The sequence below is a fragment of the Thermothelomyces thermophilus genome, chromosome 3 (genome assembly GCF_000226095.1).
Source record: "Thermothelomyces thermophilus ATCC 42464 chromosome 3, complete sequence".
Taxonomy (NCBI): Eukaryota; Fungi; Ascomycota; class Sordariomycetes; order Sordariales; family Chaetomiaceae; genus Thermothelomyces; species Thermothelomyces thermophilus.
This window is the reverse complement of record NC_016474.1, coordinates 291,634-318,898: the sequence shown is the minus strand read 5'-3', so window position 1 is coordinate 318,898 and position 27,265 is coordinate 291,634. Positions and strand designations below refer to the sequence as shown.

Sequence of the window (27,265 nt, the reverse complement as noted above, 5' to 3'; positions counted from 1 at the left end):
TGCCCATTCGTCACGTTCATCCGATCTTTGGGGGATCGGTATTGCACAGGCCAACCAGGATCATGTTTCGAAACTCTAATTCGACTGCCGGCGTGGCACGCAATCAGGTTGCTCTTGACTACCGTCTTGGCACGTCAGGGGAGATGACAATCCCCGCTGTCGGGGTACAATACTGGCGCCGGAATATAGCGTGCTCGGATCGAGCCGCGGAGCCGTGTTACCCCATTTGGCAAGAGACGGCGACGTTCGTGAATACCCAGATTGCTGGCCAGGGGCCGGTCCCATTAAACCATCGCGTTTTAGCACCAAGCTCAGTATTTAGGCGCAGCTCCCCAATCTCGTCAAGAGCAAGCTGCCAAGACTGGCGTGTAATCGATGGGAGGAGTCGGGGGATTGCTTGGTGTCGACGGTTCAAGCAGGGGAGAAGGGCTAATAATTAGGGTACGGCGCGGGGCTGCCCCTTTGCAAGTTCCTTGAAAAAGGGGAACCAGGGCCTTCCCGTGCTCTCCATGTTTGGTGATTCCACGATTCCGGGAGAAAAGGAAGGCCAAGTCTGCTCACCGTCGGTCCCGTTGCTCTCAACAACAACAACAACAACAACAACAACAACTCCTTCATCGTTCGTACATCAGGGGCATCACATCCCAACACATCAGCTACCAAATATAGGTTCGCCACCGGCGCCGACGTACATCCCTTCCCCCCGTCCTTCGCAAAGCGAAAACCATGCTTCTCCTCCTCGCCTCTCTCCTGGCCGCCTCGGCCAACGGCGTGGCCCTCGTGGCCCGGCAGAACGTGAACCAAGTGGTCCGGCTCAGCTCGGTCGAGAACGTGGCGGTGCGGTCGACGGGCGAGATCCTGGCGACCAACATGAACTCGGCCAACCTGTACTCGATCGACCCGGTGGCCAAGACGTCGGCGACGGCGCTGACGGTCTCGGGCGCGAGGGGGCTGTCGGGCATCGGCGAGTACGCGCCCGACGTGTTCGCCGTCATCGGCGGCAAGGCCGTCTACTCGGTCGACTTCACGGCGAGCCCGCCGGCGTCGAGCGCGATCGCGACCATCGCGGAGGCGTCCAACCTCAACGGCCTGGCCGTCCTGTCCAACTCGACCGTCCTCGTCGCCGACGCCGGACGGGGGCTTGTGTACCGGCTCGACGTGGGCACGGGCGAGTACGCGGTGGCGCTGCAGGACGCGACCATGGCGCCGTCGGGGGGGATCCCCTTCGGCATCGACGGCATCAAGTACCGCGACGGCGTGGTGTGGTACACCAACATCTTCAAGAACAGCTTCCACCGCGTCGCCGTCGACCCGCACACGGCCGAGGCCGTCGGCCCCTACGAGACCCTCTGGACCAACCTGATGGGCGACGACCTCTGCTTCGGCCCCGACGGCCTCATCTACGTCGCCACCAACGCCGGTAACTCGCTCGTCGAGGTCGACCCGGCCGTCGGCACCCCCAGGACCGTCGGCTCCGTCACCGGCTCGACCTCGTGCGCCTTTGGCCGGACCGACGCCGACGCCAACGTGGCCTACGTCGGTGCCGGCCAGGGCGTCTATGCTGTGACGGTCCAGGTGTGAGAATCGGCGACGGGATGGTATTCAGGGGTTAAGGAGGGGAGGGGGGGGGGGGGGCAGGCGGGAAAGGAAAGGGATTCCCTCTCTTATGCTTGTGTTATATTAGTTAATTATAATATTTCGAGATGGCTGGCGAGAGAAGCAAGATCAAAACACTGCAACTGTTATTCAGGGCCAAGAAAGCGAAACAATAAAAAAAATTAAAACAAGCATTCCCTCTCCCACGCAACAGACGGAAGGCTTCATTCAAGGGGGGTTGGATTAAATAGCAAGAGAGACCGACCTTTGCAATCTTAGCGATCGGCGTCGACTTTCGCCAATCCACCCGGGTTCTCTCATAGTCGATTCTCTCCTCCCATCAGTGAGTTTGAAGCCGTCTAGCTCGTCGATCATCGGGCTGGAGATTCTGTCATGAATCATGCCATGAACTATTATTAATTATTCCGTACATACAGTCTAATTATTAATATCTCCTCGGTTCCTCGGTATCGTAACGATTTCGTTATCGGGCTGATATGGCCCCTCTCCGCTCTGGACTCCTGCTTCCCGTCATTTTTATTCATCTGATTGCGCTCTGGCTGTGCTTCCGCAGCGACCAGCTGGGTGGATTTTGGGGAATGGTGGAGACCTACAGTATGTACGTATGTAATCCGTACATACAATCAATTAATTTGGCGATGGGAAAGGAGCAAGATGCAACCGGCAAAAAAGTTAACCTTGATTGATCTCCACCCGACTCGAACAGCTAGCCTTTGGCACTAATGGTAGCTGGGTACCCATAAAAAAAAGAGAGGAATGTGGGAAGGAACAACCGGCGCAGCCTTGGAATAAAAAAAGAAAGAGCCTAGAAACACCGTCGACATGAGATAGGCTGCAAGTCAAATCACAGGCAAGGGGGGAAAAAAGAAAGAGAGGAGCTTTGAGCCTGACCCGATTTGAACGGATAACCTTTCGATAGCCTCAATGGTAGCTGGAGTCGAACGCGCTACCGTTGCGCCACAAGCCCTCTAAGCTCTTGTTGTCAGTACGGGAAATATTGGAGGATATATAGCCAAGCTCTGCTTATGATCAATCAAAAAACACCATCGCATTTTGTGGACCGGCTTAGGCGCCCTTATAACCTACTATCCTGATCATGGTTCCCTAACGGGAGCCGGTTCTCCGTTTCGGGTTCCGACACATTTCTATAATAATAAACCGAAAGCACTACAAGCCCCTTATTAGCTCGTTGTTGATACTAATGCCAGTTAAGGAGTAATTATGTGATCCCATCCAAGCGTGCTATGTTTTCGCCAAAAGAGCTCGTTGCTCGTTGTCGGAAGAACCCGTTCCGTGTTGAGTTTATATGTTTTTAACTATTAGTATCGGTATTAATCCCCCAAGGCGGCGGCGGATTTTGAAGACCTGAGCATTCAGAGAACGTACGCTCGTTGTTGGATAAGGTAGTCACTATCCGAGGCAAGCTCAGCCAGGTGGTCCTGTATGTCCCGAGTAGTTACCTACATACAGCAAGACGGCAAGACAGGGACATGTACATATTCATTATTGAATGAGGAGTGAGACTTCATTGTCGGCGACGTGCATCTCAGCAGAACTTGGGTTCGACAGTTCCGTGCATGTCATTGCAATATGGCATTGTCTTGATTTGCCCAAGAACACCTGCTCGTCTCTCTTGGCTAATTACCTCGGTGTAGGTAGATGGTGGAAGTCGTTCGAAGCTTGCCCGAGGCGTGAAAGCTCTGTTTCTCGCGAGCTCAACTCACGCGCTCACTCAGCTGCATAAGGTTATGGAAGCTTCGATTTAATTACTCAGTACTTAGACTACATGCCCTGTTGTGACCATTCGATTTCGTGTCTCTCACCCATCTCCAAACTTCACCCAACCATTCCCCGGCTTTTCCCTGGCCAGATCCCCATACTCGGCATGCAACAATAGCGCCCCCATTCCCTTCGACTCCTTGACGAGGCTGCAAGGTAGCATAGTCATTTATTTCTAAGTATATTCTTTTCGGATTCCTGGCTGACTTTGCAGTTCCACTGAGGAGGGAATGCTTCAAATGATCCGAATCACCCGTTCTACGTCGTGTGACCGAGCTTTTGTTCACACCAATTGTTCACACCAAGTGAGACAGAGCTCGTACCGGACTGTGCCGGATCGGACCATTGCAGGGCGGGATATGATGAGACGAGCGGCACAGTTCAATCACCGCTGGGGATTCCCCAGCTAGGAGCGTGGTTATAGGTAGCACCAAACTCTCAGCAGCACGAGCCGCATCCGGCCTGATGAGGTGGGAATGTAGGTAGTAGCTATTAAGTCTTGGGAAGTGTGAGGTCGTTGGCACCATGACGAGAAGGAAATCTTTCGTTAATTATTATTAACTAATTAATGACCTCATCCTCTTGTATGAACCCTCGTCAATTCACGTTTCTTCTGTTTCGTTTTCCCTACTTTTTTTCTCTCTTTTTTCCCCTTTCTCATCGGTTCTCTGTTATCTTGATATTTCTGTGCCACATATTCTTCAACCGTGCCGCCGACCTTCGTGTCGTTTTCCGGGAGGCGCGCCTCAGCTTCGGTACTTGCCTGTGGGGGCCATTTCGCGGGGTAATGGCAGGCAATGCCCCCGCTAGCCTGGTTGGTTACTGTGTGCTAAATCGGGATCTTGGTAGCCCTCTATTTAATTCTGATGAGAAAGAAGATGGTGTGACGGCAGTGGGAGGGGATAATAGTTCCACAAAGGGTGACGATGAAACAAGACAAGCTCTCTCTGCCTACGGGGGAAAGCACGCAGCCCTGTTCTGGCCTTCCAAAGCTTGTACCTTTCAGAGCTGCCCTGCTGCGTGTGTAGGTATGTATGTACATATATACGCACATGCATACATACAACAGGCTACACTGCACAGATCTGGAGTTTCCTTTTCTGGCAAAAGGCTGTCTGCCGCCAGCCCTATGCGTATCAAGGTCGGTACGCTTATCGGAAAGCTGGGGCGTCAAGTGTATCCTATTGATTCCGAACCATTTGAGGTATTCTGTATGACCATTACTTTCTTGCGCATCGGTTCGGTTCTACTTTTGCTTGCAGCTCCCAGATTGCCTCTGGCATATGCTGTTTGCTGCGGAGCTGCCCGTGGCAAACCGCCTCGCATGCAACTCTGAGCTGTCCTCCCGGTTCCGGCATTGTTCGAGAAGGATTATTGCAGCTCTTCTCCCGCAAAAGCAAAAAAAAAGGAACCAACATAGTGTCTCGGTATCTCCGGTCTCTTCTCGTCTGCAGCTCGGTGATGATCAGCTCGGCAGCCAGCGCTTAAGGGCGTTTGCGCGCTCAAGCGCCATTGGGCCGTCAGGCCAGTCAAAGCACGCGGCGCCGACAGCACTCACAGTGCATAGTTACTGGGACAGGGCCGCCCCGAAGCTCCCAAATTGGAAGAGGCCATCCTTGCCGGCCCGACCACCTGCAAGTGATCCTCGGAGACACCAAGTCGCGCGTGTTGCGCGGTCCCGAGGACAGGGCTTTCGTGGGTCGCTGCTGTTTGCATCAGCGCTGCGGCTGATCGATACCTTACATACATACGCAGTACGGTTCTGCTGTGTGTGATTCGGGTCGACGATGCTGGGGCGCGGCGCGGGGAGCTTTGCACGCGTTTCAGCCCCTTGTCTGTGACCTGGGGCGCTACTCTAGAGCATCCGCTGTTTGACGGCAACTGCCAAATTTGGCAATTTCATTCAAACCTACCGCCCACTAACAATGTGTGTCGCGAAGTACGGTGCATACCTCTATGCAAGGCCGGGTCTATTGTCGGCTCCTGTATTCGACGGCTTCTAGTCCATGCAGTAGGGTGCGGGCAAGAAATTTCGTTTCGGGTCCGAAAAAAATGGACTGACCGGACAAATAAAGAAAGAGCGATCGCAACAAAGGGAAAACATAAACAAGAACGGAAGGAGGAAGTGCCAATAAGAGTCGGATTCGGACCCGAGAACCTAACTGCACCGGCCCTCGAGATCCCCACTTTCCTCCCGGGCGGGGCCGCGACCCGCACCCTGTCAATTCCGGGGCGCCGCGTCGAAACCTTGTTGGTGCTTGTTAGATGCAAACATGCAACCCTATGAGCGGCGAAGCCGACGGGAGGATTAGACCCAACACAATTGCATCATCTGAGCTGGAGTTCAAGTGTGGCCATCGTCGTGCTGGGCCGGGAAGGATTTCTGGCCCCCCCTTTTTCCCCCCTTCCCCATTTCTTCCGTTTTCTGGGGCATCGCATGATCGGACGACTTGTGCTACCCTGTTGGTTCGGAAACGAAGTGGCTTGGGAACGCGGGAAACAAAATCACGGAAAGAGATCAGACGACATGTTGACTCACCCAAAATAGATACTGCCTTTGCATCACTACACATACTGTAATTAACATACTGTAATTATGTGGCGATCATGCACAGAGCACACTGAGTTGGCGTTGGAACTTCGGGACGACCACGACAAGTTGTACGTTTGTATTCAGGTGGTCAAGAGCTTGAGGTGCTCTTAGCGGCTATCTACATTTGTGGAATAAAAAGAATTGAGTCTATCTATCTAGTGAAGAAAACATGCCAGTGAGAATACATGGTATCAAGTGTCAATTCCCCCATTTCCGAGGCAGTGATGCCGCCCATGCTGTCTAAACCAAAATCCCGTCTGATATCCCCGTGTAATCCAACCCTTGTATGTGATGAGCCGTCCCAAAAAGAATGTAACACCAGTCCAGTTTATCCTTCTAAGATGCCGAGAGACAAAAACTCTGCTCCTCGCTGTGGTTTGTGGCTTGAAATGCGAAACCCGAACGGAAGAAGAAATAAGAGAACGGGAAGAGAAGTATGAATCAGAGAAGAAAAAAAGATGTATCCTGTGCCAGTTAAGTTAGCAAAGAGCGATTCTAACAGAGCAGGAACCAACTTACCTTGGGGTCCTATGTACAAGTCCTTAGGATGAGACGAGCTGGCGATTGCTAGTGGTAGTTGATGTACTCGAACATCCTCTGGCACTCGTCGCAGTACTCGTCGCTGTAGACCAGAGTCATGGGCCGGTCGTACCGCTTATCGTACCGGCAGGGTCCGTAGACGTGGCGTCTGTAGATGTCGCAGGAGTAGGCCATCTTCTGGACTTTTCGGCCGTAGTGCTGGCTGCTGTCGCAGGCATAGATGATCTCCTCCCACTGGCACATTGTCGAACCGGGCCCGCTCGAGGCGTCGGCGAGAGGTCGTGTGGAGGGAGTGGTTAGTGCTAAAGAGCGCCTGTGTGGTGTCGGGGCTGCTCGCTTTTTAGTCTGCCGAGGGCGATTGCTCGCTCGTCTGATGTTGTGTGCGTTGTTTGTGCTTTTGTGATTTGGAGATGGGATGCTCCGTCGAGGTCTGAATGTCCTTTATAGGAAAGTCTCGACGTTGGCCAGATGTCTTCTGGCTCAAGGGGAGGGCGGGAAGAGAACCCAAGGGTGCCTCGGCCTGCACGACACGGCGAGGAATAAAGGAGATGACCGCCTAGGCCATGTTACCAGAGAGCAGTAACCGGCATCGACCTGGGGCAGGTGACTCCTATAGAGCCGTGGGTGGTCAAGTTTGATGGTCCTTTATGCAGCATGCAGCATGCAGCAGCAGAGCCCCCCTGGCCGGTGAAAACCAGACTGTTGGGTCGAAAGGCGAATTGGAGGGGGGACAAAGAGGGAGGGTGGGGTATCCCATCCATCTTTTTGTGCCAAAACCACCAGGGAGATCGGAGGGAAAGACAACGGCACTAAGCTACGCAGTGTGTGGTACGGTCTCCTTCACAAACCTCTCCGCCACCGCCGGGCCGCACACCCTGCTACGGCGGGAGCAGAGGGGGGCGGTGCGCCGTTGGGGCCAGAGAATGTTAGGCCGAAATAGTGTACTGTACGTACTCATGGCAGCCGCAATGTTGGGGGAGGACGGCCTGCCGGCTGCCGACCTAGTCCAATGTATGTACATACATATGTAGACCGACTGCGCCCTCGATCCCATTGGCCGGCCGGGCGACGGCCGAGCAGGCGAACTGTAAGGTACTCTGGGTACGTATCAGATTAAACGCGTTTAAGCGCCGGCTGGTTTGTGGGCCCCTGATTGGCACGCAGCCGGTTTTCGACCCTTGCAGCACATCGTTCCCGACTACCGGGACGAGCAAAGTGGGAGGGGTTCTACACAAACGAAGGAAAGAAACGACAAGAACACTGCAACAACACTGCTCGATTGTTGGACAATCAGGCTGTTTCTGCGGTCAATGCCGACGAACTTGCATGTCATGTTTTTTTTTTTTTTTTATTTTTTTTTTTGGTTTGCCCGTGACCGATGACCGCGGCGGACCACCTGCAGCCAACAATGTTTATCGTTCCCGCCGTGACTGTACTCGTCGGCCGCGGATGACTTACTCAATTCCAGGCCACACGACCCGCACTGCCTTATTGAAATGCCTTAGACATTTGAACTGGCCAAGAACCGGGTATACCCGGTGATGCCTAACTGCCGTGTTACTCTCGAGTCCCGTTGCGATTAGATCGGTCAAAGTGTTCAGCCCCATGATCTTTGGATTCTGTGCGATGTGTTATCATGAATTAGTCAACGTAGCACAGAAAGACGAGACGAGATGACGAGACAGACCAATGGGCAGAGCCGCTTGAAATTATCACTCTAATAAGCTGTTCGCCGTTTTGGCTCAGCAGCTCGCTCCACGTCTCTGGGTAGGTATGGCCATACAGTCAGCAACGGATGTGTATTAAATAGTACATCGGTAGGTAGACAACCAGATTCAGTTTAGATACCTGGAGGTAGGTACCCATGTCCCAAGTGCATCGCATGGCTCGCGGATAAGTCCGAACTGAACCGGTGATGGAAAATCAATGGCGCAGACTCTGGCTGATTGCCGATACTTACGCACAAGTCAGATTCGGAGTCGACCGATGCATGCGGGATCTCATGACACCTCCACCCGTATTCTGGCCGAGAGTCTTCCAAGGAACTCAACCCGCAGTCCGGCAAAGCAAACGGCCCCGGGACCCGATGATGGTTTGATGGCAGGCCCCGCCCAAGTCTGTGTATAGCCCTACCTGAGTAGGCTTTCTCCCACCCAGACACTGTGAGAACTGTTGGTGCTCCTGCATTTCGAGATCGCGTCAGTCGGGCTGTGCCTGTGCACCTACACGCCACGGCGGTGCCACCCCCGGCATAGATCTTGTTAGATAACCAGCGTCCGGCTAGGTTGGAGCGAGGTGCCAGCTTGCTCTGGTGTGGGTGCCGTATACTTTATAACCATCTAAGCCTGCCGGCCGGGCCTCCGTTTCGGCCGCATATCTCGTCCAAACACTTTGCTACCAATCGATGGCGTGGCTGTGCAGCTCGTACAGTGAACATTGTCACTTTTGGCGAACCTGTAGGCAAAAAAAATTTTTTCGAAAAGAAAAGAAATGTGATCGCGATGAGCTCCCTCCGGCGCCGCTCCTCGACTGACCTCTCAGTCAAACGAGGTTCACTGTTGGTTTTCCCAGATTGATCTCTCAAGAATTAGGCAGAAAGTGCTATGACTAACCTTGGGCAACTTCGCTCGGAAGGCCGACCCTGGAGGTCAGTCGCTGTTTTCGAGGCACCGGATTGGTCCATTTGCCGCCAACCCACCAACCAGGAGCGATGCCCATGCGACACCGACAGCACTTGCAACTGCCGGTGGCTTGCGATCGGCTGCACCTCCCGTTCTGCCGCAGAAACGGACGCACCGAAAAAAAAAAAGCAAGAAACAAGGAAAACAAGAAGAGAAAGAAAACCTAGAGAAGATAGAAGAAGATAAATAGAAATACAAATATACGAGTCAATAATTAATGATCGGGGAGGAAGAGGAGAGCAAGAAGGCCGTACGACAAGACAAAAAATCGGTGAAAGGCCGAAACAATAACTCCTGGTTCGAGTGCTAACCCTATTCGCTACAGCATGTCGGTACCCTATACTTGGGGGTGTGTGCGTGCGTGCGTTTGTTTGTGTGTGTGTTTGTGTGTATTTGGAATGATGCAGGCGTCTGCAAGAGGCAACCTTCCAGAAGTCCACGAACCCTCCTCAAACAAACCCCAGACGGGCTGTGGCGTCCCCAGACCGCTGTGACAGGTGCCGTAAAGCGCGGCCGAACCGGCCGTCGATGCAATGCACTGCGTCAACAAGGCAGATGGTCTCTGTGCACCGCCTTCTACCCGATGGGCTAGACTCCGTTTTACAACCCCAAAAGGGTATTCGGGTCTCCAAGGTCTGAGAGGCGTACATACATCCGTCAGATAATACAATCATCAGTCATATGCACATATGTCAGGAATTGACGAGGAACGGCGGGAGGGACGAGGTGCAGGAGACCTCGACGGACACTAGTTAGAAACATTCGAGAAAGGTTGGCTGGAAGAACGAAGGCCCCTCTCTGCAGGGCGAAGGCATCAACACGGTGGCCCCCGCGGGTTAGCAGTAGGGGAGCGGGGGAGCTACTTCCGCCCTGCAGCAGCACGTACATACAGTACAGTACATGCAGTCTACGTAAGTACGGAATAATTACAATCTATGCACTATATACCTACATGCCTAGGTTCATACCTTAGCTCGGTTCTCAGGCACCGACGCCACCAACAGCACCCTTCACGCTGCAAACCATCTCCGGCCTGACTGCCGGGTTTTCCAGCGACACTGTGTGCTCTGCTCCCGGAACCCCTAAGCTCCCGGCAACCCCGGGGCCCACGGTGAGACCCGAGTATGTAAAGTACTCACTCAGCGGGGTTAGCGGGGTTATGAGCGCACGAAAGAAGACGTGGAGTGGTGTAGGGCTTGGTTTGGGCCGGCTACAGTCAGGCAGTGATCGTAAGTACCTAGTGAATTACAGAGGAGAGAAGAGGGAAGAGATGCAAATAGGAGCATTTCCCCATAATAATGCGGGTGTGGTGTGAATAATGCTAATGTAGACTAACGTATTTGGATAATAGTATTAATTACTCTGGTACTTGCCTATCTTGATGAGAGTTCAACAACCAACTAATGCACTTAGAAATGCGAGACATCATAGTGGTATCGGGAGGAGACTATTGAGCACATCGAAGACACATAATTATGTTGGAGGCTGATGATCGATTGCACTGCCCGCCCGCGGCCGCATGCACCAACCAACTGCTAATAATTAGTCGGCGTTGGTGAGCAAGTTTTGAGTTCTGATTCATTCAGCTCTCGGGGCACTGGTTCGTGTTCTGTTTCGATGCTGTAACAGGGCAGTTCTCACATCGAGGAAATTAGTCGGGGAGAGTCGTTGAGAGTATTTCGGTTGCTACAGACTCTATTGTATCTGTTCACGGGGCCTCCGATGAATGAACACACTGGTAATCGACTTCGTATGAAATAGAAGAATCCGTTGACATGAACTCGTGGTTGCAAAGTAGAAAAAAAAGAAAAATGAAAAATGAGAAAAAATCAGACAGTTTCGTTATCATAGCATCCATCACTGCACCGCTGCTCCTAGTTCGCTTGTGTGATCCCTGATTATCCATTAATTAGGGACTAATAAGTAAGTAGCTGTCTACCGGATATCTGTTGAAGGCACCCCAGGGAGGTCTTGCGACACCGTCTCTCTTATCTATGATGCAGGACGAGTGTGAAAAAAAAAAAAAAAAAAAAGAACAAAGCGAGGAGAAGAGCGAAGTAAAGAAGGGGAAAAAAGAATAGCAAAAGCCAACCGGCGGCCCAATGCAAACCTCTAATATCGTAATAATAAATCAAGATTGAGCCCAGGCCGGGTGGTCCTTGTCGGCGGGCCAACCAAAGGAGCGGAGGGAGCCGCGGCCGAGGCTGTGGCGCAGCATGAGGTCGCGGAACTTGTCCAAGTCGATGGTCTCGAGGGCCGGGTAGGTCCGGGGGCATGGCAGCTCGCCGGTGGCGCGGTCGACGTTGGCCTGGCGGACGGCGAAGTCGTGCATGTCGCGCCGCAGCTCCGAGATGGCCATGGCCGCCCCGTCCGCCGCCCCGTCCGGCGCCCCGTCCGGCCCGGGCAGCAGCTCCCCCCCCGCGTGCGCCGCCAGCCCGTGGAAGACCGACCCCAGCCCGGCCGCCCACATGCGCCGGATGTGCTCGCCGTCCGACGGCCGGTGGTAGTGCGGGCTCAGCGTGCGGATCTGCAGCACCCGCACCGGCCGGCTCAGCGGCTTCCGTGGATGGGGGTGGGGGTGGCTCCGCGAGTTGTTGTTGCCATTGCTGCTGCCGTCGCTGCCGCTGCCGTTGTTGTTGTTGTTGTTCTTATCATTACGGCCCCCCGGAGTCTCCTCCGAGGCCTTGCTACCACCACCCGAGGGAGCCGAGAGGTGGGCGCGCTCCAGCAGGTCGACAAAGTGGAAGGGCTCGATCGCGTAGCCGGCCGCCATCCGGAGCTTCAGGGCGAGGCCGATGGTCATGGCGTGCTCGCCGGCGTTTCCCGTCGTTATGAAGTGGGTATCGGGCCCCGTGCCGGGCGCCGCTCTCATATTCTTCATAGTGCTGTTGCTGTTATTGTTATTGTTATTGTTATTGTTATTGTTGTTGTTATTGTTGTTGTTATTGTTGTTGTTATTGTTGTTGTTATTGTTGCTGTTGCTGTTGCTGTTGCTGTTATTATCAGTATTGTTGTCCTCCTTCGTCGCCGGCGCGGCGAACAGCCTGCTGAGCCACGAGTTGACGACCCTGGAGCACCTGCCCTCGCTGACGAACTCGACGCGCCCGTTGCGCACCTTGGGCTTGGACCGCCACCGGAGCCGGACCATGCAGTCCCCCCGTTCGGGGGGCGGAGACATGGCGAACCCGGCGGCGAAGACGCGGCAGTACTCGGTCACGGAGGCGGCGCAGAGGTTGTCGGCGTCGACGAAGCCTATGTACCGCCGCCCCGGGCAGAAGGCGGCCGCCAGCGCGATGCCGAGCACCATGCCCTCGCCCTTGCCGTTGCGGATGACGGCGCCACCGCCGTCGGCGCCCGACTCGCAGAGCTCCTCCATTCCCGCCGCCCGCAACGCGGCCGCGGCGGCGGGATCCCTCTGGTGGACGGTGAGAACCTGCCTCCCCGCCCGGCCGAAGGCCCTGGCCATGGCGACCTGCTGCGCGTACTCGTCTCCCTCGCCCCTGGCGCAGTTGGAGACGAGGATGACGAGGCAGAGGGCCGGGATGGCCGAGATGACGCCCCGGATGACGGCCAGCTCCTCGTCCTTGCAGGGGACCACGATGACCATGTCGGACAGGACGGCGTCGAGGGCCTCTCGCGAGCAGCACACCGTCGCCGTCCCGCCCGCCTCCGTCTGGCCGCTCACCCCGCCGTGGCCCTGGCTCCGGCCGCCCTGGGGACCGGGAGCGTCGAGGTCTACGACCTGGGCCTCCCCCGCAATGTGCAGCAGGCCGAAGCTCCTGCTCTCTGACGGGCGTGTCAGCCGCATGCTGGCGCCTCGCGTAGTGGTAGCAGTAGTAGTAGTAGCAGCAGTAGTGGTAGCAGCAGAAACAGCAGCAGTCGTATGATGCGGTTTGATCCGGTTCTCGTCAGGCGCGCTGAAGGCCGCGGGAGAGGATTTGGCACTTGCAAGGCCGGGGATCTGTCGTAGTGGCGGTATCTCGGGCCAGGCCAGCGAAGGGTAGCGCACCGGCGGGGGCGGCGGCGAGGTGAGCACGGTGACTGACATTTTAAATAATAGCCGGACCCCGAGGCCTTGTGAAGCTGTGGTGGTTTGGGAGGAATGGCAGGAAAAGATGCCACCATTGCCATGGAGCCTGCCGCCCCCCTCCCCTTTGTGGGCTTGGGCGGTCTTGCTGGTTTTTCAAGTACTAAGACCGAGGACGAGAGAAGATGGAAAAAGTAGAAAAAGAAGACGGTGGTGGTGGTGGAGGAGGAGAAGGAGGAGATTGAAGAAAATGAAGCCATGCCTCTAAGATGCATGGGTACGGCACAAGGAAGGGAAACAAAAAAAACAAAAAAACGAAGATGCTAGTAGTGCAAGTGTAGCGTGTGAACCTTGGCGTGGGACTTGGTGTTGTACAAACAAAGATTCCCGTCGCCGTCATCCAACGGGATGGCAGCACCAGGATGGTCACGGCATGCTCGGGCGCCGTTGTTGGTCTCCTCACCCCCCCTCCCTGACCCTCCCGCTCTCTCTTTCTCACCCCATCATCTTTTCCCCCCCCCCCCCCCACGGGATGATGCGTGATGTGGACATACATCCACTACATTAACACAGACAACACGGCACTGCGATGTTGGGTGGGCTGGACCCGTTGGAGTGGTAAATTCTCCAGCGATCGAAATTGGCAATTTCTCCGGCAGCGGCCCCTAGCGCAGTGATTGGCAGACGGGGAGGGTTGGGAGGCGTGACTGAACGTTCGAGACCCCAAGCTTCGCCCCAATTGTTGTATGCATGTGGAGGATGATATACTCGGACTTGCACCCGGACCTAACATGGAACCAACCGGCCGCTACGTACTACCTTTTGTATGCAGACAACACCGGTTCTGGCAACGTCGCGGTAGATATCTGCAGGGTGCGGAATCCGGACTGCACCTTTTGCCTTGGCTGCTTACCCGTCTCATTGTATTACTCGCAGGCGTGTATGTATGTACATGTGGAAGACACGAGGTCACTGGGGAATCAGTTGGGTCAGGCAAAGTTACCTAGAATGAGCGAGCTGTGGTGTTCCTGTAAACCGAACAGGGCAGTGGCGTCAGCGGCTCTTCTTAATTATGCAACTTATTGTAATTATTCCTACCTTTTTTTTCCGTTTGTTTCTGTGTGGAGTTACAACTATTAACTCACTTGACCTCTTGCCCTTCCCTTCCCCTGTGGACAACAGGGTTGGGGGGCTGAGCTGACGGGTGACGTGATTTGCCCTCTGCTTCAGCTCACTCTATAATTGTGTTGTACAGGAGAGCGCTGAAGCCGATAAGGTTCCCGTTCTTTTATGTTCTGTATGTACCGTATGTATGTACATACAACATACAGCTGGGTCCGCTCGAATATGTATGTGCGTGTGTGTGTGTGTGTGTGCGTGTGTGTGTGTGTGTGGGGTGTGTGTGTGTGTGTGTGTGTATGTATGTACTGTATACGGATGATATGGAGGTATTGTATGTAGTGTACGTATGTGCGTAGGGTAGGTAATTCGTACTGTACATACCGAATGTATGAACATGAATGCAGACAAACAGACAGCAACACAAACGAGCAGGTCGCAGATGCCATACACCATACATTATGTACGAAATGTGTAGTAGGTCGGTTCGCCCACGTTCGCGTTTAGCTTTCCAGGTACTCTTCGAAAATGGCGACGCGTGGTCAGTGGGTTCCATCGGCTCATTTGGCGGGGCTCGTTAGTTATTACGGGCTTGTGCCGCAAAAGCCCATCTTATCTGACTGGCCGAAGCTGGGTTATCCTTCCTTGTGCAAACACTTGTGTATGTAGCACAAAGCAGCGTATATTGGGTAAGGTACGGAGTAGTTAAGTGGTATGCCAGGCATGTTGAATGACTTTGGCTGCAGGTATGTATGTATGTACATGTACTAGTATGTACGGGTACGCTACACGCTGTATGCAGTTGCACCTGTGTAACCGACGGTGACAGGAAAAGGAAGCCATGATAGACGGAGTCATCATGAGCACCTGCCAGCTCCTCTCCCTTCCCTTGAATGCTTGCACTTGCTCGATAATGGCCCATAGTGGATTTTGCACGATGCAGGGGCCTCTGCAGGGAATCCAAAGAGGCAATCCACTTTGCTGCTTACGTTAGTAGGGCTGCCAAAGGCATCTCACAAGTTCCGATTTTTCCGGGGATGGACCATGTCAAGGCGGCTCAATGTCTCCATGCAGGGTCTCGAGCAGCGAATCAGTGTCCACAAGACCGACAGAACCAGGGAAAGGAGATTTCTCCCGCAGCTCAGCTGCGCTCCCTGATGCTCCCTGACGTGGTAATCGCAGAATGCAATACAGCGGTAAGTTCCTGCAAGCAGTTCCATCTTGGCCCGCCGACACGAAACGTTTTTGATGGCAAGTATGTACTCCGTATTGAAGGGAAGAGCGCGCTGGGCGTTTAGGAGGGTTGTTTCGTGTTACCTGACCGAGAGAAAGGGGGGGGGGGGGGGCGGTCGGAGAGTAAAATTTCAGTAGTCCTCAATGAGTGTACGTGTGACGTCCGGGTTCCGTTTATATATAGTAATCCGTATACAGTGGACTTATTCCATACATGCAAAATGCCCTGTGTAATCCATAATCCTTGTTTCCCGCCATGCACTTTATTTTGTGTGTATATACACGTGTAACCTGGTGCAGACCCAACCGCAAGCATTCAGTTGTAGTGTACGGAGTATGTACATAGTAATCCGTACATACATACTGTACATTCACTATAAGAGGTTTTCGAGATCAAACGATTTGGGGCCATTTGGGGGCCACCTCCTTCCCTGGTCGGATTAATGGCCCGCGTGGCCTGAGCCGCGGCGTGCGCCAAGTCGGGCCCGGGAAGACTACCGTATGGCGCCCAATGGTCGCACTCCCAGAGCGCCACGATGGGCTCTGCGGGGTACCTAATCGGGGAACTTCGCTTGGCAAAGGGCCTTCGCTTCCGCAGGACAACCATCAAGAGAAAGACGACAATACACCCTCCTCCAGGATTCTGAATCCTAGCGCGGTACTTGCCGCAAGTGGCTTTTTTGGCGCAGGACCCACGTACCACGCTAGGATTCAGAAGGAGGATGACGGTGTGAGGCGGTGATGACAAAAGAGGTCCAGTGGGTCTACATGTTACCACCATACCTTAAGTACTTAAAATAGACTAATAAATTTAAAACTTAACTTTTTAAGTATTTTTAGCTTAAGATTTTATATTAAAAGTAAATACCATTCTTAATTTATAATAAGATTATAGGATTATATATTTCAGATTGTATGGATGCGTATTACGTAACGCTCGCTTAAGGCGGGGCTTGGTCAGGCAACCAAATACTCGGTGGCTTTGATCCAGAGACCCAATCTTGTCTGTGAACGTGGCTCCAAAGCTTTCGTCACCGGCGTCGTCAGCGATGAATCCTTCTGATGACGATAGCAATCAACATGGGCTCCTCAAGAGAGGCCTTAAAACGAGGCCGCTTACGATGGCTCGAGGCATCATTCGCTGTGCGCAGACAAACTACTTAAAGCAAACAAAGCAAAGCAGAGGAAAGCCTTGAGAAAGCAGCGTCTTGTCAAGGCGGTCGAGGCGATCCCTTTGTTGGATTGGATTTATTGATTATTTATTTATTAATCCAGGAGCGCATCATCATCATTTTGATCCACAGCAACAGACATCAATATAATACACAAAACACCCTGACAATGTCTTCCCCTCCCGCCAAGACCGATACCAAGACGATTCTCTTCCTCGGCGCCACCGGCGGCGTCGGGCTCTCGGCCCTCCGGCGCTCCCTCGCGGCCGGCCACAGCTGCATCGCCCTCTGCCGGACCCCCTCCAAGCTCACCTCGCAGCTGCAGCAGCCCGACGGCGGCAGCGGGACCGTCCCGCCCAACCTGGACATCGTGCAGGGCGACGCGCACGACGCCGCCGCGCTGGCCCGCTGCCTCGCCCGCCCCGTCGACGCCATCGTCTTCTCCCTCGGCGGCCGCCCGACCCTGCGCGGCCTGTCGGAGCCGCAGGTGTGCGAGCGCGGCATGGCGACGCTGCTGGCCGCCCTCCGCGAGACCAAAGCCAAGAGAGAGGCGGCAGCCTCGGCTACGACGACGGAACGAGGGGAGGAAGAAATCCGAACCCGACAAGAAAGAGGAAGAGGCGAGGGGAAAAAACCGCGGCTCGTGGTGGTCAGCACGACGGGCATCTCCGAGGCGGAGCGCGACGTGCCGCTGGTGATGATGCCGCTGTACTGGGCGATGCTGTCGGCGCCGCACCGGGACAAGCGGGCGATGGAGCGGCTGGTGGTGCAGGAGGCGGGCGAGCTGGCCGACTGGACGCTGGTGCGCGGCAGCCTGTACACGGACGGCCCGGCCACCGAGGGCCGCGTCCGCGCGGGTATGGAGGACCCCGTCCGCCGCGTCGTCGAGGTGGCGGCTGCCCCCGGCTACACCATCAGCCGCGAGGACGTGGGGAAGTGGCTGTTTGAGGAGTGCATCGAGGGCGGCAACAAGTGGGTCGGCAAGGCCGCTATGATCTCCTACTGCGCTATAGTAGGCAGTGTCTTTGGTTATATATTATATCTAGAATTGGGGGGAGGGGGCGTGGGGCCGGGAAAGGAAGCATTAATCTACCGTATGACTCTGTTGGTTATTATTCCTACATGACTTATGGGCCCTGTTCCTACCCGCAACGCTTTCTCAGAATCCCCTGTTGCAGAGATTGCCAGAGCCCTGCAAACACAAACAAGGCGGCAACAACAACAACCACCTTCCGTCCTCCCCTTCCTCCTCCTCCCCCATCCCCTCCCGCACCCGCTCACACAGCCTCAGCTTGATCCCCTCGTCCCTACCGGACCCATCCGACTCGCAGACCAGGCTCACCCTGCCGACGCCGCGCTGTCGCCCGGGTCGTGGCGGCACGTCGCGCGCTCGAAGCGGGTGCCGCAGTCGAAGATGTGCGCGTACTGCGGGTACCGGGCGTCGTCGTTATCGTTATCGCCGCCGTCGCCGGGCCCGTTCTTTTCGGACTTGGCCGCGATCCTCAGCGGCTACGTCAGTGGGTATAGCCTTGGAGGAGCACCTGCGATCGGACGGAGGGCGTTTAGTGATGTGATAATTAGGGGAAAAAATTAGGGGTAGAGCTGAGAAATGACCTGGTTATGGTTATGGGCGTATCTCTGAAGAAACAATAACGAGAGGAAGAAAGAACGAAGAAAGAAAGGGAAAAAAAAAAAAAAAAAAAAAAAAAAAAAAAAAAAAAAAAAAAAAAAAAAAAAAAACTGCGAACCTGGAACAGCTATTTCGCCGTCCGAGACCTTGTTGAAGCTCGCGAGGGCTTGGACGCCCGTGATGGTGACCGGCCCAGCGGGGGCTTCGAAAGACTCGACGGCCACGGCCTCCCGGTCCTCGAGCCCGCGGAACACGGCAGCAACCCGCTCGGCCCGCCGTCGGTGCACCCGTTGTCGGTGTTCCGGTGGGTGGATACCAGAGGCAGGTGTCGGTATCGAGATAGCGGCATCTCCGGCCGTGGTCGCAGGGTGTCTGCCTGCGGGTCTCCTTCCACTCCCGAATGTCGGCCCCCTTGTGCGAGCACGGGCAGCCCCTGGTCTTGTCTAGGCATGGTCGGCCGTTGATCAGAAACGGGCACACGTAGACTTTGCGCGACATGGCAAGGTGAGCCAGTTGTAGAATACTCGATAGGTAATTAGTAATTAAGAGTTAAAAATTTCCAATAAGTTTCGATATTCATGTGCTCGAGGAGTTAATTAAAATAGGAAAACAAAAACTAAATATGATGCTCGTTGTCTCGTAAATAATTAATTAATCCTCAAGCTGGGGTGACGGTCGGCTTTTTGTTGTCATCCCCCTGGGTTCTGAGCCTGTTTCGACGTGACAGACGGGCCACTTTGCACCCAACGGGCAGGCTCAAAGCCCTCCCACAGTGCTGCCTCCATGTTGTGAGAGCCTGCCTCAATCGGATGCCTCCGTACGCGGCAGACCCAACAACAACCACGGTCGGGCTGAGCTGAACTTCATATGAGGCCTGCGCGCGCAAATCGAATTTGGTCGGTTGGTCGGCACTCGGCAGGCGACCTCAGCGGCCGCTGCCCAGACCCAACCACCTAACGAGGCTTCCCCCCCGGTTTGGCCAGAAATTGAGGCCCACGGCAGACAACCGAGCGTCCTTTCCTGTGTGCACCCTGCACGGAGGCCTACAGGTAACTACGCGCCTATGTTCTTGGACATACATACAATACAATACTACCTTATCATGTATTACATACATACAATACAATACTTCCGTAGTTTCCCTGTGCCGCCCCCTGAGCCAATCACGACATCGACGGCGGCAAGGACGGGAGCGGCAGCCCAGGGAGTCAGATGGGATGATTCTAAAAAAGAAATATTGAAGTATCCCAGATTATCTGGACCGGATACCATCATCTCTGGATCCCTGTAATCTTCCCCCTGACGCCTTGTCCGTGACGTCCTTTAATCACCCTCTTTACGCAGCGCAGAGCAGAGCAGCATCATGAGACGAGACTTAGGTTTCTGGTATTCTTAGTGCTCATATATTTGTAAGTGCTCTCTCTCTCTCTCTCTCCTCGACACTTTTGTCGATGCTTGGTGCCGTTGGACCATGGACATAATATTGTAAGTAGGAAAATACCAATTAATTAAATATTTAAACAAACGATGACAGCTCAGGTCCGCTGCGGAATCATAAACCCTTCGAAAAACTGCTCTAACGAGTCGGCCTCGTCCAGGGAAGCGATCTTGGACACGTCTATTTCACGAACCGAGTTAGTAACCACCGGTTTCCCCGAGAAGTAGGAGCATCATGTTATTTAATAAGAAGGGGTTGGGGGGGGGGGGGGGGAACTTACAGTGATCCGGCCGCACGACCACCAGCGCTCCTCTCTCGGGATGGACCCCGTACGCCTCGTATGCGTGCCCGTGTCCCGAGTTGTAGCTCTCCTCGTCGGCAAACACCTTGGTCAGGCCTGATTGCCCAAGTCAGCGGTGAGGCTCTCGGTGAGGAGAAGGGAGGACCCGGGGAGAAGGGGGGGGGGGGCGCAACAAGACGCACATTTCATGCCCCGTTTGCCCGTCACGGGGGTGAAGAATGCAGGGATCTCGTCCTGCTCGACCGTTTTCCGGTCGGACGCGAGGACCAAGATCCGGTCGATGACGCTGTCCGGGTCGGCCCCCGGCGGGGTGAAGCGGTAGGCGATGCGCTCGAGCGAGCGGGTGACCTGTAGACAGAAATAAGAAGATGTCAGTGGAGGAAGCTCGTTTTGAAGTAGAGATAGAGATAAGGGGGAAAAAAGAAGAAGAAGAAGAAGGAAAAAAAAAAAGAGAACAGACTACTAACCTCTCTCAGGCGCGCCGCGGACTCGGGCCGGGCCAGGTCGCCGGCAAAGACGACGAGGTACCACTGGCCGTTGGCGGGCATGCCCTTGACGAGCTGCATGGCCTTGGCGTCGCAGAAGCGGACGACCTGGGCGCTGCGGAAGGCCATGCCGACGGTGAGGCCCGAGGCTACAGAAGAAGAAGAAGAAGAAGAGGAAGGGGTGGCGGCCGTGATGACGGAGGGGTCGTAGCGGACGGCCTGCCCCGCGGTGTAGCGGCCGGCGCGGACGAAGTGGTCGGCGACGTCCCGGGGCGACACGTGGTTCTCTCGGCGGTAGCGCGAGTCGAAGAGGCGGGCAAAGGCGCGGTCGAAGTCGATGAGATCGGCGGCGGTGCGCTCGCGCTCGAGCACGTACGTGGGCAGCAGGACGTCCGGGCGGGCGAGGCGGCGCAGGACCATTCCGAGCTTCCAGCCGACGTTGTGGCCGTCCTGCAGGCTGACGTTCATGCCCTGGCCGGCCTTGGGCGAGTGGGTGTGGCAGGCGTCGCCGGTGAGGAAGACGCGGTGGGCGCGGTGGAAGCGGTCGGCGAGGCGCTGGCCGATGGAGTAGGCCGACCACCAGGCCGTCTCGGCAAAGTCGAGCGGGTAGCGGCCGCCAAAGACGCGGCGCGCGTGCGCCTGCAGGCCCTCGAGGCTCACGTCGGCCACGCGCGTGCCCGCCGGCAGCTCCGTGTAGAGGCGGACCAGCGCGTCGCCCTCGCGCGGCACCACGAGGATGCTGCCGGCCGCCGAGTTGATGACGCACTTCTTGCGGATGTCGGGGAAATCCGTCCGCGGGTACACGTCCATGACGCCCCAGACCGCGTCGCTGCTGTCGCCCACCATCTTGAACCCGAGCGACCGCCGGACCGTGCTGTGCGCCCCGTCGCAGCCCTGGGAGTCAACCCGTTAGCTGATGCGTATCGAGAAATATAATGAATAATTAGGTAGTATCTGTCTGTCTACATATATATATATATACAGATATATACATATATAGGAAACATCGAGTGCTATGTTTATTATTTGTAGATCCAGTCAGGGGAAGGCAAAGAAAATGTCGGTGATTGTGTCTTACCAGGACGTATTTGGCCCTGTAGGTCCTCTCTACCCCGTCCTTGACCGCCGTCACCGTCACGGCGTACGCGTCCGGGTCCTCGGCGGCGGCCCCGTCGTCGACCCGGACCTCCCTCACCTCGCAGCCGTACTCGACCGGCGGCTCCGGCCCCAACAGCCCCGTCATGAGCGCATTCAGGCGGGCCTGGTTGAGGATCACGTGGGGCTGGTGGCTGATGGCCGTCTCCTTGTCGGCGGCGTACCGCGTCCGGGCGATCTCGCCGGGGTCGCGCGGGTCCGGCGCCCAGAAGGCGACCTCGAGGACGTGGTAGGCCTCCCGGAGCAGCTCCTCGGCAATGCCGAAGCTGTCGAAAATCTCGACCGTCCGCGTCTGCACCCCGTCGGCCTGCCCCGTCTTCAGCGGCCCGTCCCGCCGCTCGAGGATCCGGTAGTTGACGCCGAACCGGGCGAGCCACACGGCCGCGCACAGCCCGGCCGACCCGCTGCCGCAGATGAGCACGTCCACCTTCTCGGCTTCCGTCGTCGTCATACTTGTACCGTCGTCTCCGACTGCAGCCGTTCAAAGAAAGCAAACTCGACGTTGTTAAGGTACGGGTGGGAATGATACTAATTAGATCATTATACCCCACAAACCTCGGGGCGTGGAGAAGGTTTGGGGAAGGGGGCGGAGAGGGGGGGAATGGTTTGTTAGTGACGAACGCCAACGGCGGGGTCGGAACTGGATCGGTTACGCTCTGAGATGTCGAGGAAACATTTGTAGAGTAATATGCCATACATAATACTTAGCACATGAAGCTACATTAATTAGACATGACCATCGCAACTCGCGGTTTGTTTGCCGGGACCGCGAACTGGCGTCCAGGGGCCTCCCCGGAAGGCAGAATCACAAATCGTCCTTACTTTTCATCTCTTGGTCCCGTTCCACGATGTCTGGGGTCTACCCCCGTCTCTCGGCCAGCCAAAAGGGAGCGTAGTGTAGACTGGGTGGTAGGGCTGGGGAAGTGGGACCGGAAGATGCTCCGGCTCCATTTCCCCGCAGCTCCTTCGTTGGCGTCAGAGTCGGCTTCGGCTTCGGCTTCGGCTTCGGAACGGTGGGTTTACTTATTCCCCGGAAGTGCGTTCGTTCGAACTAGTCAGGACTCGAAAAGAAGAAAGAAAACAGAAAAAGGGGTTATAAACAACTGCTACAAGTGGGCACTTTCTCGATGTTATTTTAGGTAATGCAAGATAGCTTGCTCAGATGTAGGTAATTAATTAATACCTAATTAATTGATTACCCCTGACCCGAAAAACATGGCAACTTGCCCATCCCCTTCTCCCCCCCCCCTTCCCCCCGCAACTGGTGAAAGATATATATATATATATATATACATGATGAAACTAAGTCACGCCTTGGTAAACCCCCTAAACGATAGGCAAGCAGGCGCGCTAGTCTACTGCGTTACCTGTGGCCATTTTGGTGTGTCAGTTGCAGATCTGCCGATTCTCTGTTTTCTTGGTTTCTTGTTTTTTTTTTTTTTTTTGGATTATTAATAATAATTAGTCCTCGCGCTCCGGCTGCCGGAGATCCCCTCCCCGCTCCATGAGCGCGTGGCGCTCCCCGCCCTCGACCAGCTCGGCCGCCACCACGTCCTCCCTCTCGCGCGGGCCGACGCGGACGCCGGCGCACCGGGCGACGAACTCGCACAGCAGCTCCTCGGCGCGCTCCGCGTTGCCACTCAGCGCGTGGTTGTCGCCCTCGAAGATCTCGAGCGCCCGGTCGCCCGCCCCGGCCCCGTCTCGGGTCCCGTATGCGTCGAATAGGCGCCGCGAGCACTCGACCCCGACCGTGCTGTCGTCGCTGCCGTGCAGCAACAGCAGCGGTCGGGGCGGCAGGCAGGCGGCGACGGCATCGGCGTCGGCGTCGGTGAGGGCGAGGTCGAGGGCGAGGGTACCCTCGCCCTCGGTACCGGGCAGCGGCACCGGCAGCGGCATCTGGCTGGCCACGGCGGCGCAACCGACCACGCGCGGGTCGTCGGCGGCGGCCGAGAGGGCGACGGCGCCCCCGAGCGACCAGCCCACCAGCACGAACCGGTCGAGCCCGTACAGGTCCCGCAGGTAGGCCATGCCGGCGCGCGCGTCGGCCGCGCACGATTCCCGCCGCCCGGCCGCCCGGTAGTCCAGCCGCAGCGTCGGGATCCCCCGCCCCAGCGTCGCCAGCTTGCACGCCAGCGACAGGTACATCGAGCTCGGCCCCGTCACCCCGCCTCCCGCCCCCGACAGCAGGATCGCGGCCGTGCGGTGGTGGTGCGGCGGCTGCGCGGTGGCCGGCCGCTGATAATGCTGCTGCTGCTGCTGTTCCTGTTGTTGTTGTTCTTGTTGTTGGCTCGTCTGCTCGGCCGTCGGGGCTCCCGGTCCTCCTCCTCCTCCTCCTCCTTCTTCTTCTTGGTCGGATGACTTGGTCGAAACAGCAGCGGCGGAGGGCGGCGGAGCGTCGGTGGTGAAAATGTCGGGCGGGAGGTGCAAGAAGCCAGGGACGTACCCGTCGTCCTCGTCGTCGACGCCGATGCTGAGCGACTCGACCACGCCGCTCTTGTGCGTGGCCCTCTCGAGACGGCCGAGATGGGGCGGTCTCGCGAGCCCGGCGTACTCGTAGATCGAGTGCGGCTTCGGGGCCGGATGGGAGACGAGCCTGGCGGCCATTTTCTGGCGGTGCTGATGCGACCGTTAATTATGTTTCGTTACATTTGCAGAGAGAAATGTCCTTGGGAGAGATGCAATAGAGGCATTATCAGGCTGCTGAGCACCGAAACTCTGGTCTTTTTGCTTGATAATTAACGACAACCAACGCGACAAATATCAGACCAGATCATGTGTATGCCTCTGTTCCCTCACGGTATTTCATCAATACCAACAATTATATATTGAAGAAGATATGATGTCACCTGGACGACGCTCTCGTCATCGACGGCCGACATCAGCCAACCACTCACTGCCTGCCCCGCTTGTGATGGCTAAAGACCTAATCAGTGGGTTATCGACTTTACCCCGTATGTACAATTGGTTTGTGCTGGTTTGGACTTGTAACTCTATTAGTACTACCCCGAGATGTGGCGCCGAAGTCAGCGGGAATTGACACATATGAACCTCTCTAACCCGTACCAGTTTACTGTTCCAATTTTGTAAATGTGAATGGATATAATCCGTGAGTGTATAGTTTAGTTCATCAGTAGCTAGCTGCACTCTCCTTAGACTTAACAGCTAGCTACACTCAACCCCCCTCTCACCCCTCGCCCCCTTGTCGGTTCGGATTTGTTTGTGCACATACAGAAAGGCATACCTAGTGTTTCGACACGACAAGGAGAGCATAGGTCCAACTTCAACCTCCCGGCTATGATCCCTCCACATCCTACAGCAAGTGGTATCAGATCCACAAAGGGGGGCCCCCAAGTTTGATCCTTCTGAACGCTCACCGGATGCACTTGCAATTCCTGGCCGAGTCCCATTTAGGGACTTGTACATACAAACATACGTAGCAGCCGAAGAGCGTCTCGGGTGTGGCACTCACAACTCATCAAGGAAAACAAACAAAAAAAAAAAAGGAACCAGAAGTGACACAAGCCAAGAGACCTCCGAAAACGGGAGGATGAGTATCATGAAGTGGACGGAACAGACGTCCGAATTCTGGGCCAGAAACGCCCCCAACCTTAGAAAGAAAGAAAGAAAAGAAGCAAGACGAGAACAAAAAAAGAACCCTTAGGTATGCATGCATACTGCGAGCAAGACTCCTCAAACGCCCTGAACCAAGGAAACACCCCAATTGCGAAGAACAGCATGACGACCCCGCCACTCTTAGGTCTGTTTCCGACATATCAGTGAGCGCAGGCTCCGCCTCCCGGACCCCCCGCCAACTCGCAAACTCTTGAGCGAGAGGGTCCCGCGGCCGCGGGGGGCGGCGTTGGCGAGCATGGCCCGCCTCCAGCGCTTCCACTCGACGGCCTCCTCCCGGTCGAGGACGGCCCGGGTGGGCGACCGCAGCCAGGCGATGGCAAGCCGGAGGTAGGCTAGCCCCACGTCCAGGCTGGTCCACTGGTCGTGCATCTCGGACCGGACGGCGTGCGCGGGCGGGCCGTAGAGCACCTCGATCGCGTGCCGCGGTCTCCGTGGCGTCCCGTACCACTTGCCCACCCCCCACCATTCCCATCCCCCCCCGGAGCGCCAGTTGTTCGCGGAGCTGCTGCCTGCCGCTTCGGCATTGCTCCCCCCCCTTTCCTCCTTGTTCCCATCCTCGACCGTCACGTCCCACTTGGCACTGAACCCCCGCTTATCCTTCTTCTTCCTCTCCTTCATCATCATCTTCTGCTTGTCCTCCTTCTCCTTCCCCTCCATTTCACTCCCTAGCACCGCCTGCAGCCATGCCGCCTCGGCCGGCGTGATCGGATCCGCCCAGGGGTTCCGGTACACCCCGGCGCCCAGCAGCAGGTCCACGCGCTTGAGGCGCGGGAATGCCGCCCGAAGCAGGGAGTCGACCGGGCCAAACAGTCGCAGCGCTGCCGCCTGCGCGGCGCCCGTCACCTGCGCCGTCGTTGTCATACTTATCATCGTTGTTGTTGTCTTTGTTGTCTTCCTAGTTGCCGCCTCCGTCATCACGTTCAACAGCAGCAGCAACCGCCGCGCCCAGCTGTTGTTGCACCGCAGGTCGAACGTGAGCGTCTCGAGGGCGGGGCAACGCCGCCGCAGCGCTGTGATCAGCAACAACGCCGCGTCTTCGTCGTCGTCGTCACCGTCGTACTCATCGCCGTACTCATTGCCGTACTCATCCTCGTCTCTCCGCTGCTCATCAGTATGTCCGCTCGCCGGCTCTCTCCTTCCCTCCTGTCCCCCCGGCGGCCGCCTTCGAGGGAAGAGGGAGGCGTGCTGGAGGAAGAGGTCCGGGTCGACCGGGAAGGGGATGGCGAGGTGGCGGATGAGGGCGGCGTTGCGGGGACCAATGCGGTCGAGGAAGGCGCGGAAGAGGAGGTTGACCTGCGCCTGGTGCGGGGCGCGCGAGGCGTCCGGGGGCAGGGCGAAGCGGGCGCGCGAGTAAAAGAGCGTGCCGGCCTCGCGGTGGATCTGGCGGCAGGTGCGCAGCAGCGCCGTCAGCACCGTCAGCGCCGAGAGTACCTCGTCGGTCGTCCTGGTTGCCGTCCCCGGGGCCGCGGCCTTTTTGCCGCCGCCTCGGTAGATCGGGACAGCGTGTGGAGAGGAGAGGAGGAGGTCCGAGTAGATCTGGTTGCGGATCTCGCCGGGAATGCGGAGCAGGTGGTACTGCTGTTTCCGCCGCACTTTCTTCCCAAACATGGTGGGTGGTGATGATGGGGCGAAGAGCGCCGTAGTTGAGCGTGTCCAAAGGAACAGCGCATGCACCTGTGTTTACATGCAGATTATGCCTCCTGACACACGCATGCAAACAGACGCCACACGCACTCACTCCGTTCCTTACTCCGATGTGAGAGCATATCGACTTGCAGCAGCAACCACCACCCGACCGCGGGGACTTGTATGTATTCGAGGAGCAGCGGCAACCCCCGCCTGCAATGCTCTCGGGCCTCCCT

The 27,265-nt window shown here is 56.2% G+C and overlaps 8 protein-coding genes and 1 non-coding gene across 9 annotated transcripts; 3 read left to right on the top strand and 6 right to left on the bottom strand.

Annotated features, from left to right (window-relative positions):
- Positions 1–726: 726 nt before the first annotated feature.
- On the top strand, positions 727–1,581 carry MYCTH_2109689 (uncharacterized protein; the record flags this gene model as incomplete). Its single annotated transcript, XM_003662450.1, has 1 exon — positions 727–1,581. The coding sequence occupies one exon, from the start codon at positions 727–729 to the stop codon at positions 1,579–1,581; it is 855 nt and encodes a 284-aa protein (XP_003662498.1).
- Positions 1,582–2,498: 917 nt separating this feature from the next.
- Positions 2,499–2,584, bottom strand: MYCTH_t78. Its single transcript has one exon. It is a non-coding gene; the product is annotated as a tRNA-Trp (tRNA).
- A 3,972-nt stretch (positions 2,585–6,556) lies between these two features.
- On the bottom strand, positions 6,557–7,862 carry MYCTH_2126246 (uncharacterized protein; the record flags this gene model as incomplete). The annotated part of the gene is made up of 2 exons (XM_003662449.1): positions 6,557–6,831; positions 7,802–7,862. The coding sequence occupies 2 exons, from the start codon at positions 7,860–7,862 to the stop codon at positions 6,557–6,559; spliced, it is 336 nt and encodes a 111-aa protein (XP_003662497.1).
- Positions 7,863–9,536: 1,674 nt separating this feature from the next.
- On the top strand, positions 9,537–10,614 carry MYCTH_94476 (uncharacterized protein; the record flags this gene model as incomplete). The annotated part of the gene is made up of 6 exons (XM_003662448.1): positions 9,537–9,559; positions 9,618–9,843; positions 9,982–10,045; positions 10,108–10,121; positions 10,184–10,439; positions 10,562–10,614. 6 exons carry the CDS (start codon positions 9,537–9,539, stop codon positions 10,612–10,614), a joined length of 636 nt encoding a protein of 211 aa, XP_003662496.1.
- Positions 10,615–11,228: 614 nt separating this feature from the next.
- On the bottom strand, positions 11,229–13,579 carry MYCTH_2303166 (glycosyltransferase family 55 protein). The gene has a single exon (XM_003662447.1). The coding sequence runs from the start codon at positions 13,256–13,258 to the stop codon at positions 11,342–11,344; it is 1,917 nt and encodes a 638-aa protein (XP_003662495.1). The 5' UTR covers positions 13,259–13,579; the 3' UTR covers positions 11,229–11,341.
- A 3,029-nt stretch (positions 13,580–16,608) lies between these two features.
- MYCTH_2303165 (uncharacterized protein) lies at positions 16,609–18,051 on the top strand. The gene has a single exon (XM_003662446.1). The coding sequence runs from the start codon at positions 16,931–16,933 to the stop codon at positions 17,885–17,887; it is 957 nt and encodes a 318-aa protein (XP_003662494.1). The 5' UTR covers positions 16,609–16,930; the 3' UTR covers positions 17,888–18,051.
- Positions 18,052–19,804: 1,753 nt separating this feature from the next.
- Positions 19,805–22,380, bottom strand: MYCTH_2303163 (uncharacterized protein). The gene is made up of 5 exons (XM_003662445.1): positions 21,694–22,380; positions 20,598–21,509; positions 20,313–20,478; positions 20,110–20,226; positions 19,805–20,009 (listed from the first exon to the last, which is right to left on the bottom strand). Exons 1-5 carry the CDS (start codon positions 22,219–22,221, stop codon positions 19,927–19,929), a joined length of 1,806 nt encoding a protein of 601 aa, XP_003662493.1. The 5' UTR covers positions 22,222–22,380; the 3' UTR covers positions 19,805–19,926.
- An 835-nt stretch (positions 22,381–23,215) lies between these two features.
- On the bottom strand, positions 23,216–24,779 carry MYCTH_2143478 (uncharacterized protein). The gene has a single exon (XM_003662444.1). The coding sequence runs from the start codon at positions 24,372–24,374 to the stop codon at positions 23,232–23,234; it is 1,143 nt and encodes a 380-aa protein (XP_003662492.1). The 5' UTR covers positions 24,375–24,779; the 3' UTR covers positions 23,216–23,231.
- A 579-nt stretch (positions 24,780–25,358) lies between these two features.
- MYCTH_2303159 (uncharacterized protein) lies at positions 25,359–27,245 on the bottom strand. Its single transcript, XM_003662443.1, has one exon. The coding sequence runs from the start codon at positions 27,009–27,011 to the stop codon at positions 25,524–25,526; it is 1,488 nt and encodes a 495-aa protein (XP_003662491.1). The 5' UTR covers positions 27,012–27,245; the 3' UTR covers positions 25,359–25,523.
- Between the last annotated feature and the right edge of the window lie 20 nt (positions 27,246–27,265).

Bases quoted from the DNA above. Each gene is read 5' to 3' on its own strand.
- MYCTH_2303166 (XM_003662447.1), bottom strand. From the start codon at position 13,258: ATGTCAGTCACCGTGCTCACCTCGCCGCCGCCCCCGCCGGTGCGCTAC.
- MYCTH_2303165 (XM_003662446.1), top strand. From the start codon at position 16,931: ATGTCTTCCCCTCCCGCCAAGACCGATACCAAGACGATTCTCTTCCTC.
- MYCTH_2303163 (XM_003662445.1), bottom strand. From the start codon at position 22,221: ATGACGACGACGGAAGCCGAGAAGGTGGACGTGCTCATCTGCGGCAGC. The intron at 21,510-21,693 runs GTAAGACACAAT...GTTGACTCCCAG, and splicing joins ACAGGGCCAAATACGTCCTG to GGCTGCGACGGGGCGCACAG. The intron at 20,479-20,597 runs GTTAGTAGTCTG...TTCTGTCTACAG, and splicing joins CCGCGGCGCGCCTGAGAGAG to GTCACCCGCTCGCTCGAGCG.
- MYCTH_2143478 (XM_003662444.1), bottom strand. From the start codon at position 24,374: ATGGCCGCCAGGCTCGTCTCCCATCCGGCCCCGAAGCCGCACTCGATC.
- MYCTH_2303159 (XM_003662443.1), bottom strand. From the start codon at position 27,011: ATGTTTGGGAAGAAAGTGCGGCGGAAACAGCAGTACCACCTGCTCCGC.